Here is a 14,752-nt window from a genome sequence, read left to right as displayed (position 1 = left end):
GCAAAGCTGGGGTACAGCAGTTACAGAGAAAAGAGAAATACTTCAAGGAAAAAAAAAATGGCAATCCGGCTCATTATAACTGACAATGCACATTAGCTGGGAGAAGAGATTTAACCGAACTCATCTTTTCTCCATCATCTCATACTCTCATGAATCATGAATCTGCAACTGAGAAATACCCAGCTCTAAGATAGTAAGATTGACTAAAAAACAAGCCACTAAACAAACAAAAAAGTCCACCCCAACAAAAAAGTATCTGCACTTCATGGTTTGATATTCTCTTTACTACCATATAGAGAAGTGTGTAAAATTAATATATTTACAGAATATTCATTATCTTAAATACAATCAAAAACATGTTCAGAAATTAAAGAGGCAAAAAAAATTGCCAGTCCTAGCGTGGGGAAGAGAAAGGCAAAGACAAGTAAACGCTTGTCTGCTTCTTAAAGACATTCACAGTGATTCCTCCCAGAACTGATCTCCTCTTATAAATAACATCTCTCTTCCAACTACAGCTAATTCTTAACACCTGCTACCCACTTCATTCAGGGATGTCTTCCTTGATTAACTTCAGGTGGTCACCTCCAGCGCTGGAAAAAGAAATCTCGCCTGTGCACTGTACAGTTTTACTCTCTAAAAACGTTCTGTCTACAAGTAGGCTCCCTCCCTGCAGAAAGGCAGGAAAGATTTCCCCAGCAGCACAAAAAGTCATTCACTTCTAATAAGTCACAATCAAGAGAAAGTAAGCATCTCTTGATTTTTATTTGAGAAGTAAAAATGAAGCAAAATAAAACTCAAGTTTGGGCATTTCACCTGCCCTCAAAATCTATCTGCCTTCCCAGTCCACCCTTCCAGGGCAGCATCAGCTGGCAGGAGCCAGAGTCAGCGCCTCAGTTAACACGTTGGCACCTTTCCTTGGGGAGCCCTTCTAGGACTGACAGCTCCGCTCTAAAACCCTCCTTTGGGGAGACACCTAAGAGCAAAGGTGTCAGAGAGGAGAAGATTAACAAGAGAAAATTTACAAGGTAGTTTACAAGGTAGTTGGTCAGTTTTAAAGTCAGGGTAGTATTAAAGAAACATCCTACCTAAGGACATTTTAAGATTTATACGTTTTCCTACCTCAATAGTATTTGGATTCAAACAGACATTATGTTCATAAAATTATGTCAGGAAGGTGCAAAAGTAGCAGATATGCAAGATCCAGAACATCATCTACTTTCCTTCCTGGTTGGAAAGATCCAGCTAAAAGAGTTTCAAACATATTACCAACAATAGACAGAAAGTGTTTCCTTTCTTGCTATTCTTGTGTGTTCTTAACTGTAATTAAAAAAAAATGCAAAACCCCTTACAGTACATATGTTTTCCTTTTATAATTAGAAGTGTAAAATATGCATAATATTTATTATACACATATACTTTTAGGTGTGTATTCTGTACTTGGACTTTTAAAAATCTAATAAGGCCAAATCGTAACTTAGTCTATTAATGGCCATATCAAAAACTGGGGTGGGAGGAAGAGGAGACAGAGAAAGGACATAAGGGATTGAGACTCCCTGGCTATCAGGTTTAGTCTAACACACTTCTGACAGTTACCCACCTTATAGCATTCCTTTTGCCACTTTAAACAACATTTTTCCCTTTCTTATGCACTGGTTTAGCACACAGGTGTGGTCTAAATATGTCTGTTTTCAATCATTTCTGAAACAAACTAGTTATATTTTTCCGCTCTTTTAATTTAAACCCTATCATTAGTTTTGTTATCTTTTCCTTTTGTTTCTTTTTAATACTACAATATCGAATGAACAGATGGCACATCCTCAACATAGAATGACTCTCTAATCATTTCTCTCAAGGAAGTTAAGCAGAGAGAAATCCTAGAGATAAGCAATAAAAAAGATTCAGAATTCCTACAGGAAGAAAATGAAAGCTACTAAATTCTCTGTGAATATATGTGTGGGTGTATGAGAGAGAGTGTTAGTTTGAGGGCTTGCATATAGAAACTGCAGATCATATGTCAAGCTGCTAACAAAAGGAACTAAGAAGAAAAATCTCCCAGTGCATGTGTGAACCCAGGCCCCCGTGAGTTCTTGCATGGAGAGCCCGCTCCCCTCGGCCACGCAGCGCCACGGGATCACACACCAGCGGTCTGGGGCCACGACCCTAGTCCCGGCAGAAGGAATTACTAAAATCTCAGCAAAGCTTTTGAGGAGCAGGTACGAGGAAGCACTGCCATGCTGCTCCTTGAGAGCTACATCTGCATACCAGCAAAGACACGTCTGGAAGTTTTCATACACATTTAAGGAATAAAATAGCCTCTAACCACATTTTAAAATGAGATAGGCTGCCAATACTTTTTTCTTCTTTTACTCATACATTTTAAGTAACACCTCAGCTGTCAGGCACTACTAAACACCATTCTATTCTGCTGTTCGCAATCACTCTTGATGCTTCCCAGGTTTCTTGTTCTTATAAAATGGGTATTTCAGATCACATTTTTCATACACATCCTTCATTTTTCCATTTTCCTCAGTAAATCTTTTTGCTTCTCATACACATTCTTATGTATACTCTTACCTCCCAATACTCATGTTTTTGTCCGTATGCTTATCCTTCCAACTGTTAAATGTTGACCCTTTACTAAAATTAAAAATCAATTATCTGCTGCATATGATATACATGTCTTTCAATTATGTAATTTATGAACACGTCAAAAATGCTTTTAAGTCTCCATTGAAATGCTTTTCACAGCTTCACCGATTTTTCTTTATGCAGCAAGCTGGTGTCTACATAGTTTCCCATGATAAATGTACCAGTTTGAATTAAGAAATACTGTTTATTCACTCTCCATTAAAAAAAAAATGATATCAACTGAATAAATTGCATTTTTCCAAATAATCTATAAGTGTTTCCAGACATTTTAGAAAATATTAACTATTGATGTATTGATCGAGTTTCATCAAGACTTTTTCTCTGGTCGGCTTTCTGCTTGTTAACCTACTGCTGCTTTTCACTTTCACTTTTGCTTGCATATCCCTTATCAGCTCTCCAGCAACACAAATAGTTGCCACTTTTGCCTTAGCTTACGATGAGAGAGCTTTTATATTCTTCCTAGACAATTCTAATTTTCCACCAGAAAAAACAGACAACAAGTAGCATGGTTGGAAAGTTTATAATATGTGACATGTTATCCAATGTACACTCCTGCTGAAGCTACCACTTCTACTGCTTTCCATTACCTGGGGAAAAAAAGTTTCAAACAAGATACAAACCTTTTAAAATTACACTATAAATCTTAAAAAAAATTATCATAAATCAAACAGCCATGAATTTTCACCATCACCTCCAAACCAACAGTATGAATTCCATTTGTTTAATGCCTATACTGCATTGAATTCTACAATATTTTTTAGCCCTGATGAGTGGGACATATACAAAATTAGCTTTAACTGCTACCCATCTGAGGGGGAACATTTCTATGTTAAATCAAAGTGGAGGAGGGATCTATTTGTTCCAACTTACTTTAACAACAGTGGGAAATCAGCTAAATTCTCCTCTAAGGAACTATGCAAGTAATGGGATATATTAATATAATTTGTGAAACACAAACATGCTCTGAAGAAGCAGGAACACCATTCCATCTCCTTCATGTTCTATTGAAAGATACATTGTTTTGTTCCTGATAAACAGGAAACTCGGAAATCCTGTAGAACTGAGTAAAATTATGCCTTAAATATATTTACTTAAAATCAATTCCCACAAGGAACTAACTATAGTGCTAACGTGCATCAAGCGTTACCGTCCTCCTGCAAACTGCAGGCTAATTCAGCAGCACCTGACGTGCCTTGCAGCAGGCTCCAGGGCTGCACTAACGTGCTGCTGAAGGAGCCGCCTCGCACTAGCTCCACGGCCCAGCCAGCTCACTGCACTGCAGGATGTTACTGGGAGCGATGATGGATCATCTTTCCACTGCACTTGTTATTGATACAAACCATGAAGTTTCTGAAGACCACGTTCATTACCAATAGGCATACAACTTGCCTACGGATAGCTGCTGGAAATTAGTTAAAATGCTACTTAATAAAATATACATGAAGTATAATCAGTAAGATATCTACTTACATACTCTATGTTGTACCATATTTATGTACGTCACACTGCACAAAATATAAAGTAGTAAGTGTATAGCATACGAAATGTGTAGATAAGGTGGTGTATATTTCATTCAATATTATATATATAACTTTATATATAACAAGTGAATGGTTTTTAGTCATATACAACCCTTAACTCCCTCCAGCATTCATGTGTTTTGGATTTAAATGCCTATAATCAATTATGCTTTTTGCCAAATGAGTTTTATAATACTTAGAGCGCCCTGTCATTGTACAGAAGAATACAAATTACAAAGTTAAAGAAATACAGTAAGTTAAGTCTTTCTATTAAAAGGTTGCACTTTAAACAACAAAATTGGTGAATGCTGCCCATTTAATTCTTGCCTACCATCCATTATACTTAGCATCTGATTTTATCTCCCTTCTCACATGCTGGATACTTTATAGACTTGAAAGTATTATCAAGAGGGGGTGAATGTGATATTTCCACATGGCAAAAAATCCATCATGTCCATTTTTCCTGCATGATTACTTAGGATTAGAATAGAACATTACGGGCAGAGCTGCAAATAATCCAGTATCTTCAGGTAAGCTCCTGTCCTGCCTCTGGGTGCGCTGAGGCAGTGGAGAGGAGCCCCCCTCAGCTCCATCAGTTCGGCTGGGCACAGAGGGGGAGCAGCCACGCTAGGATCACATTTGCTTTTGGAATCACAAGTGTTATTCTAGCAACAGCTACAAACCTCAGCTCTCTCACCCTTATCCCAATCTCATTTTAAAATAATGCAGATTCATGGCTTTTTTTTTTTTTAAGCTATCAAGCCTGTCCAAGGAACATGCAATGAGAGCTGCATACGTTTTCGATGATATTGAAAATAGTTACCCATTCACCATCTACAGTCTAATTTCATTTCATTTGCATAAGCTACAGGTTTTAGTATTATATTAAGTTTTCAAAAAACTTCTTTGTAATGAAGTCTTTTTTTCCTGAATATTTAATCTATATACCATTAAAGATTTGCAAAAAAATGCCCTTCCCAAGCCTGCAATCACACAGCTGGGGTGAATGCTGGAGTTTCACAGAGTCGCCAACAAACCTCTCCAATCCCAAGACATAAATAGACTTCAATCCAAGAACAAAACAGTTTCTTACATTCCTCCCTAACCCCTCACACTAAGAGACTATCAGTTCTTTGAATAGTTAAAAAGTTCTGGCCTTCATCTAAACCACTTCGGCACAAGCCTCAATGCGATTTTTCGCATGTATTCACAGTGTATATACTCCATACATCATTTTTTAAAACACACACAGAAGGAAGAGGATTCATCGCTTGGTTGTAAAGCACTAGAAAAGCACAAGTTTTAATGCACACAGACACTATTTACCACTATTCACAGTAAACCATATATTACCAAGGACAACTGCAACTCCGGTACTCAGCGGCACTATTTACATGAACTGGCCTGAAGTAAAACGGCAACATTCAGAGCTCCCTTTTGGTCTGTTTCAAACACTTGCTGAAAATAAACCTTGAAAGTATGCACCTCCTGTTTGGTAAAATATTTACAAGTTACAGTCGTATTTACATTCTTGTGACGCAGTGTTACATCTGCCTCGCATTTCTTTGGCAGCAGAAGCTGCATGAAAACAATCTTCATATTTAATTCACGCTAAGATTTCCAGATGTACCCGAGTCACTTAGATTTCTAAGCCACACTGAAAGTCAACTGTGTTTAAGTTCCTACTGTCTAAACACCAAGTACTCAGGTTCCTAATATTTCATACAAATGACTGCTCAGATCATTCTTCAATAATGGGTGAAAAATAAGAAACCCAATAATGGGCGAAAAATAAGAAAATAAATTAAGTATCGCAGTTTATAGTTGCCTTGAAACTTCTCGTTCTGCCTCTTACTAAACTTAATAGGAAGTCCACATTAAAACTCCTCCTATTTTCGCATTAGATCATTAGATTATTGATGCAGTTTACACCAGTGACAGACAACCAGACAACTGACACTACTGCTGCATAGAGAGCACAGCTGGTTGAGCTGCAGATGGAGAAGTTCTTTCTGTTTATGTTATGCTCTTTGCTCCATTTTCATATTAGTCAACTACTGGATTTGTAGACTGCACTGACCTAACAGATTCTTCTCTGGCCACTGCTGTAGGATACAGGGGTATTTAGATAAGGCACCACTAAGAGTAAATAAACCTGGAGTAATTGGAGAGGGAAAGGAATGGGAAACAGCCATCCTGATCCCGTCTCACTCATCTCCAGAGGTTTCTAAGACCTGCTTGGCTGAGCTCCTACCAGCAGCAACGCGGTGATTCTCCATCCACACTGGCCAAACAACCTCCCCACATCCCCTTCGACCTCCCTCTCCTTCAGCCACTGTCGCTTCCATGAGAGCGGTATTTAAGGCACTGCCAGAGATTTGTGATGCATATTAAAAACAAACAACCGCTCATCACTTTCTATCTCCAAATAAACAAATGGAAACATCATCATCTTATATTTAATTGATAAGATTAAAGTATGAACTGTAACTTATCACCAAACTGACATTTTTTCTATGAATGTTCTTCATTCTTGTAAGTATAAAAGCAAAAAATATATACATACAATAACAGTTTTCCCCCTTTCTTAAACATTTTGAGTATAGAAACTGGGAAATAAAATAGTAGAAAAAGTATCAAAGGACTGAAAAAAACAATATTAACAGAAAAATATTCATGGAAGATTTTTACTTTGAAATAGCTACATATAAAATTTAAAACCTAGCGTGATATAGACAGTTAGGATATAAAATTTATATAAAAGCATTTTCCTCAGTGAGATGCTAAACAACAGAAATTACACTCAATATAATGACAACAACTACAACTAAATAGCCAAAAAAACCCAGAATTTTATATAAAGGCAACATAAACCTGTTTTGCAGAGCAGAGCATTAAGTTAATGAATGTAATGGGGAAATTAGTTTGCTTTCAAACTAATATCAAGTTTAAGTCAGTATATTTAAACACTATAAATACCGAGTTATTTAAATAACACTAATAACATTAATACAATGTTTTACTGTTTAGACGGGCAATAACATCACGTTCGTAACTTGAATTTCTGTTAGAACATTACTGAAAGGTCACCCAGTCAGTCACAAAGGGGTCTTTGTTCATCACACCTGTGCTGCAGAGAAGTGGTAAAGACTGCAAAAAATCTTCACTATAAAATGAACATTTAGAGGCATAAATTTTTTCAATTTAAAAGCACAGCATCAAAACCCAAGAAATAATGCAAGATCACCTTGGATAATCTTATTGTAAAACTCTGAGGATACTTTCTGCTTAAAGCAGGGTATTAGAGTTTTCTTTTTTTGGAGGGGCAGGGAGCAGGGGAAATGAACAAAAAAATCATCTATTATATCTCATATCAGAGATTCTGTTTCTGTTAGTAGGAAAAAAAGGAAATGGCCTATTGGACAGTCAACCCCTGCTCAGGAAAGTGTGGGAGCCTGGGAGAAAAGTCAGAAAACATCACATTTAAAATAATAATAATTAAAAGAAAAAACAGGAATCAGAAGCACTGCCAATCCCCAGTGGGCAGTACATGAACCCTGGCCCTCCAGGACATTCTGATCTTAGCAATAACAGATTTTTTGATTTATGATAGATGGGCACTGATTTTCCTTTCTTAATGGCCAAGGAATTTTTTTTCCTCAGCAGGACGAGTCAGGACACACAGTTTTAGCTTTCCCAACATGCCAGGCATTAGATTCAAGTCAGGAAAACCAGCAGGTGAAGAAAGCTATTACTGTCACTCGTTCCATATGAGGGTCTCATCTCGTCATCAACTTGAACTAAAAGCAAGTTGGGCATCGGTATTGCCAAAGAACCAGCAGGTGGTACTGCTTGGTCCAAGACCACAACCTTCCTCTTGTCTTTTCATAAAGGGCTGGAAAGTGACTAGGGTCTAACTTATCAAGGCAGAACTGATAACAATCCTCCATTATGTCAAAATAATTAAGCAAGAAAACAACATCTGCATAATTTTATTGCTAGTGTCCAAATCAATTAAATTCATGGCGACAGCAGAGCCTAAAATATATTGCATTGATCTTTCCTTTTTCTTGGCACTCTCAGAAATGAACCTAGTACTTGCCCAAGCTCTACTTCATACTTCAGTCTACTGATGTACAGAATTTAACAGGTGAAACTAAAGCAAACAAGGCAAGGCTGAGGTTTTCACACTAGTCATTCTGCACACTGATGCTGGATGCAGCATCCAAGACACTGAATAGGAACCCTCAGCACTGCCAAGCTCCATGTGAGCCTCCTCATTCAAGTGTGAGATCCAGCAGGATCTCAGTGCACTGCAGTGAATCCCCTACTTGCAAGCAGGGAGCAGCCAAGGGGAGTTCTCTCTTGAGCCTCCCCTTGTCGGCTCTCCAGGGGACCATGCAAACAAAATAGTGGAAAAATAAAATCAAATAATAATATAAAAAAACTCTGCCATCCTGAACAACCCATCTGTACTCTAAGGCTACATCAGGTGATTGTTCTTCCCTTGCACAGCTAATCTGCCATCCCTCTCGGAGGTGGTAATCTTTGTACCCTACATCTCTGGCTGCATTCAAGACAGACTGGGGAACCTTTGTCAGGATCTACACCGTAACAGAGAGCTTCCCATTGGAAGTTTCCAGTGGAGAGCATTTTTTAGGGGGAACCTCCAGAAATCTTCAGATTGCTCTGTATATTGGTATAATGTTTTAACTCTTACAACAAATCTCCTCTTCATCATGTTCTGGGGACTAACTTTATCTAAGAGTACCCAGGCTGATTCCTGTATAAGGACAGACTGTTCCAGTTCCTTGGACATGCAAACGTATCCTTTTCACATTAACTATAATTTCTCATTTGACAAACAACTGATGAAAAGCTGATTATCAGCTTATAAAGCAATTCTTTGCTTCAGGAAGGAGCACAATAAATAAGATAAATGTAAAGAATATGAAGTATGTAAGGAGTAGATCACTGACTCTTGATTGTAACCAGGAATAGTGTAAATTCACAGCTTTGAGATGAATCATTTCCAAAATCTCTCCTTAGCAGTGCTACAAAAACACCATGTTCAGGGACTAAAATGTTAGGAACTTATATGGCAACAGTTGTTAAAAACAGTCTCTTTCTTTCAGAGTTTTGGTCTAAAACGAGAATGCACAAGGCTAGAAAGGTCATGATGTGCCTTGGCAGAGAAGTACCAAAAGGGAACAAGAGCGATACGATCCAAAAACAGAGTCTGTGTACAAGACTTAACCTTGCTAGCTGAAATCTATCTTAAATCAAATGATATGTAAAATGCTGGGCATTTTTAACATATATGAATAATCTAGGTATCATGGTCTAATCCTGATGTGCAATCAGTACTGGCCTGCAATTTTCTTGGCAGACTTTGAGAAAAGCGTATACATAACTCCTTTATCACAACGTTCAAGGATTAGAGAGACAGATATATACCTATCAAGTGCAACTCAGAGCCCCAAAAACGCTGTTTACATTCCTGGTTGTGGTGTGAAGCAGCTTGACATGTTCAAATAATTTAAATCACTAAACTGATTTTTAGTTTAGACTTAGTTCAGATTATTCCATTTGCTTTCAATCATCACTATACTTACTTGACAGCCCGGTAACCCCGTATCTCTACCATACAATGGAAATGGACCTCTATCTGAGGCTTTTCCTAGAAAAGAAAAAAAAAAATTAGGTTATTTTTAAAATCTGCTATATATCTGTATCAGCTGTGCTTATACATGTAATTCAAAAAATCTGTCAGTGTCATAGCAAATTTACAAAAATTAAATTGTGTATGTAGGAGTAAGCTTCTATCTGCCTGCATTTAACCCTCCGAAATAGCACTACTGTAATGGACAACATACCCAATTCTATGTCTTACATAACACACAGTTATGTAAGAATCAGTAAGAAGGAACTGCTGCAAATTTTGATTGTTTTAAAATATCCTCTTGGTGTTTTAGAATTAAATATAGCAAGGGTTTAATGCAACTGCATTCACTACCAAACAGAAAAGATTATAGCTATTTTAGACACAGAGTAACTCCTGGCAACCAACATATAGCCAGTATCTTCTGAGGTCATGAGTATACTGAACAGTGAAATGAGACCAACAAAATCACAAGGAAAGGAACAAAAACCTAAATTCAAAACAAACAACCAAAAAACTTGAATCTTGGTCAAATCATTTAAGTCCCAACATCAGCCCTTAAATCTCCATTTCATGCAGCTTCTGCTGAGAGCCAAACCCGAGCAGCAGAAGGGTTGGCGCAGCGGAGCAGGCGCTGCCCTCCGGGCCCGGCCGCGCTGCTCGTCGGCAGGTGCCGCGTGCCAACGAGCGTCACCGCCGCGCGCCAGCTCTCCGGGGGTGTCACCTGAGGTCACAACTCATGAGTCACACACTTGGCAACCCCATAAAATCCACCATTAATGCACTTCCATCAGGGCATTGACTTTGCCTTGACTGCTTTTGTCTTTACTACAAATTCCTGAACTCATTTCATAAGAGATAAAATAAACTTATCGTTCATTAAAAAAAAAGTGTTATTTAAGTGGAAAGGAAGACTAAGATTGACATTCCTGGAACAACCTCTCTGCAAGATTATCATATTGACAACTGCATGTAGTCAGGTCAACAATGATTTCCTTGAAAAATGACAGCATTGCTCTAAGAAAGTGGAGAACAAAGTTATTTTTTTTCTGCTGAAGCTATTTGCTTCTACCAACTACCAGACAGCAAGCAAATAAAATACCTAGCATGCAAAATTATGTGAAGTAGCATGAATCATGCTGTTCATATTAACCAGACTCAGCATTTTCTTTCCAGAAAATGAGAATCTTATACCACATGATAAACAACTTCGACTGAAGTATGCAGTTTTCCAGGCAGGCTTTAAAACAAATATTTGTATAAGAGTCAATTACAGAGACTGGAAAAATCATGATTTAATTTAGAGTATAAGAAACAAGCAAGAAATTGTTAGATAAAATTTAAATAACAATTTCTTGTGTCTTATCACTTTAGAGTTCTGGCAGGTCCACACTAAAGAAAAGCTCTGGCGAACAACCAAAGTTTGATCCAGAGAAGTCAAGGCTGCCTGATGCTTCGCTACCTAAACATCTGTCAGGAATTACAGCTGGAGCAAACAGAAATGCAAAAAGGTGGCTAACCTTTTCCACGCAGGGTTTGGAAAGCAGCTGGGGATAAAGGACAAGGCAGTGCTTTAGCTGAGAGGCTCCCACAATCCAATCCCCGCAGAGGTACTAAGCACCATGCTCAAACGTGCCATGTTGCAGAGTTAAAGGATGGCAGCACTAAACGCTGCGAACGCCCGTCAGGAAGAAGCCAGCAGGGAAGCACAGGCACCTGCGGGCCCGAGCGCGGGCCTGTCACAGCCGCACGCGCCATCTCACTTGGGCAGGAGCAGTCGCTGCCAAGAAAGTCCTGGTAAGTCTGAACACATGCGCACGGTTGGAAACTTTTCAAATAGCTTCATTACTAATTGAGACTCTCAACAGATCAACACAAAAGAAAAAAAAAAAAAAAAACACACACACACAACTTAATGGAAGATCAGAATTTACGAGCAAGCACAAGCATATTTTAAAAATACACCGACACTGAAAGTCAAGGCATACCCCCAGCAGGCTTGCCGCTCAGTACAATATACCCTCTTCAGATACTGCTTTGTTTTCACAAAATATTCATGAGAAGCAAACAAGCAACTTCAGCCACTTTCTCTCAGCTCCAGAGCTTCCCGTGAGACTTCTCCAGCAGAGCTTCTGCACGGGCTGCCTGAACCACCAGCCTCGTGGATCAGCCCTCACACGGGCTTCCTACCAAGTGCCACGGGTCAAAAAGTTGGTTGCCACCATTTTGAGGCAAAACCCCATGCCTTACTTGTAAAGTAGCATCACGCTAAATGTTACTTCAGGATAAACACAGATGGTTGCGTATTTTCACTTTAAGTAGTTTTACTTACTTATGGATTTTTTTTTACTTAAAGTCTAGATTTAAATTGAAGAAACAGGTCAAAAAAAAAGATTTTATACAGAAAACTTAAATCTACGCAGATCAACTCACAAAACATTTGAATCTTTCAAGAACTTGGAATGAGTTTTGAACTTTAGTTTTAAGTTTTAATGAAGTTTCATGTGGTTTCATAACAAAAACTTTAATGATCTAATCATTACCAAACAAGTTTATAGCCCAAGGACTACATAGATTTGTAAGAAACCAAACTAAGAAAATTCCCTTTAGAATTTTGAACCACAAGTATTTCATAACTTCACAAACTTGAAACACTGACACATGCGATACCAGTTCAAGCACTAAGAGGTATTTAGCAAATAATTGTTTTTTTCTTGCAACTGCTTGATTGTCTAAATATGATATGCTCCCAACTTAATATAGCTTTTGAACACTGCGCAAGGAATAGTGTTACATAATAAATCTCTCTGTAGAACAGCTGTGCAGCCTAAACAGACGTAACAGAATGAAACTGAAACAGTGAGACGCAATGCAAGAGGCAACTGCGAGCAGCACCAGCACCGGCCGCGCGGCCTCGGCGGAGGCCTCTCCGTGAACCTGCCGGGAGAACGGCAGCCGCTCGGCCTGCGAGAGGATGCCAGAACCTAACTCTGCCAAACATACTTCCATGCCCACACAATTAACCCTTTGCAGCCTAAAGAGCTCCTTAAGTATTTTCCCAAGAATATTGGGAAGCACTAGTGTTTTGAAATAACATGGATCCCATGGTGACCGCAGCTGGCAGCTGCCGGGTCTGTCAGACGCGAGCGTGACTGCGCTGCTCGTAGAAGAAAGAATCTTCCTGTGAATTCTAAAACACGTTTTTGCATTTCCCAGTCAGCGTTTCATCATTCATAACACTGTTGAGGTCAAAACACAGAGCTTACCCAAAAGTCAGTTTATAACAGCACATCCAGGATTCATTCTAGGTGTTTTTTTGTTTTGTTTTTTTAAAGTGGACTGGAAATTTTTCTTCATTTTTGTACTAACGGGTTTCTTATAAACAACTGCCCACAGATCTGAGGACCACACAGAGAACAACCGTGGTTGCAAGGATGAGGGAAGGGACTTAATATCAGAACTGCCTAAAAGAATTCCATAATTACTAGCCCTCTATGAATCCTGAAAGGTTCCTGGGTGCTCAAAGCTTATCAAATTGATTTCTAGTCAAAGCCACCAACATCTATTATACTGCTTTCCCCCCTTCATTTCTAACCACAAAGTACATTTTTCAGTTTCCCACAGAATTAACAGGTTCAATTACTTTTTCATATTCTTATCCACTACCAAAAGGAACAAACTGCAAAAACTACTCCCACAGCTGCATACAAAAGACAAGAAAAATATTCCGCAGAAGCAGCTTTAAGCATTTTTCTACAACACATAACACTGCTTTCCAACATAGCCACAGAAGTAAAATATGTGAAAAATTATGGTATACACCAACTTTACTGCATCCAGTGCACGTCCACTCTTTATTTTGCAATTTCATTGTTTAAAAAGAAAAAAGTCTTGTTCAGCAATTCTTACTCAATCTGGTGGAATAAATTTAAATGTGATTAAAGCCTAACAACAGCCCTGCTTCTGCTGCTCAGTGCTGCCTTCTTAGAGGAAGGGCTGATTGACATGTGCAGCCACAAAGTTTTACTACATATCAAGACACTTCCACAGCACCCGAGGAATCGTTTCTTCACCTTGTACTGCTCTACAGGCCTTGTCCTTAAAACAAGATATCACAGCCTTTGGTTAATATGTTCTATATTGACTATTTGTTTTAATACACACACTCGTATACATATATTTATATACGCACTCCCCTACAATATTTTGAAGGTTCACAAAATACCACACACACATACATACGTTGTGTATACACCCAAAGTTCCCGCACCCCATTCTCCTTACAACACTCGTGACGCAGAGCCGGGGCCGGCAGAGGCCTCCGCAGCAGCTGAGGTGAGGGAGGCGCTCGCAGGCTCCGCGCGCCCAGCCGGGCTGCCAGCGAGCGCAGCTGCCGGCCTGCAGCCCCCTCCGCATCGCGGCCCCGGCCAAATTACCCACTCAGCTACAAACAATGAGGCAGCAACAGAGCGAAATGCCAAGTGCAAGTGAGATTAGTGATAAACTACAGGATCCCTGCAGAGGTCAGTGATTAGCAGGTCCCCTGTTGTAATCACTTCCCTAACCCAGCCTTTATCTCATCACACGCTCCATCTTAGCTCAGTCTTCCAGTGAGCGCGAGCAGCTTCCCAATCAATAATCCCAAGTCATGCAGACGCGGCCACACCGGCCTGCTTCCTAAAACGCAGCAAAACTTTCATGATTAGAATCGCCTGCAAGCTCCTAAAATGCATTTGGAAACTTAAGGGGGCAATTCATATGTAACAAAGTCATTTAACTGAGAAAAAATAGCCATAACTAAAGTAGCAGATAAGAAGAAAAAGCACACGCGTACATAAAGATATAGAGCAGGACTGTCACATCTACGTGATGACTAGCACTACAGTCCTACAGGCAGCCATAAGAATGCTGGTCTATGTAT

The 14,752-nt window shown here is 39.1% G+C and overlaps 1 protein-coding gene across 4 annotated transcripts in view; it reads right to left on the bottom strand.

Annotated features, from left to right (window-relative positions):
• TCF12 (transcription factor 12) overlaps window positions 1-14,752 on the bottom strand; it is a 149,493-nt gene that overhangs the window by 58,737 nt on the left and 76,004 nt on the right. For all 4 annotated transcript variants that reach the window (XM_088520135.1, XM_088520149.1, XM_088520129.1 and 1 more), the window contains exon 7: window positions 9,785-9,849. In XM_088520135.1, coding sequence (XP_088376261.1) covers window positions 9,785-9,849 — 65 coding nt within the window. The remainder of the gene's footprint in view (window positions 1-9,784; window positions 9,850-14,752) is intronic.

The sequence above is a fragment of the Tinamus guttatus genome, unplaced genomic scaffold (assembly GCF_059628265.1).
Source record: "Tinamus guttatus ecotype Peru unplaced genomic scaffold, ASM5962826v1 Tinamus_guttatus_pri_ptg000004l, whole genome shotgun sequence".
In the NCBI taxonomy this organism is placed as follows: domain Eukaryota; kingdom Metazoa; phylum Chordata; class Aves; order Tinamiformes; family Tinamidae; genus Tinamus; species Tinamus guttatus.
This window is presented reverse-complemented; position numbering and strand designations above follow the sequence as displayed.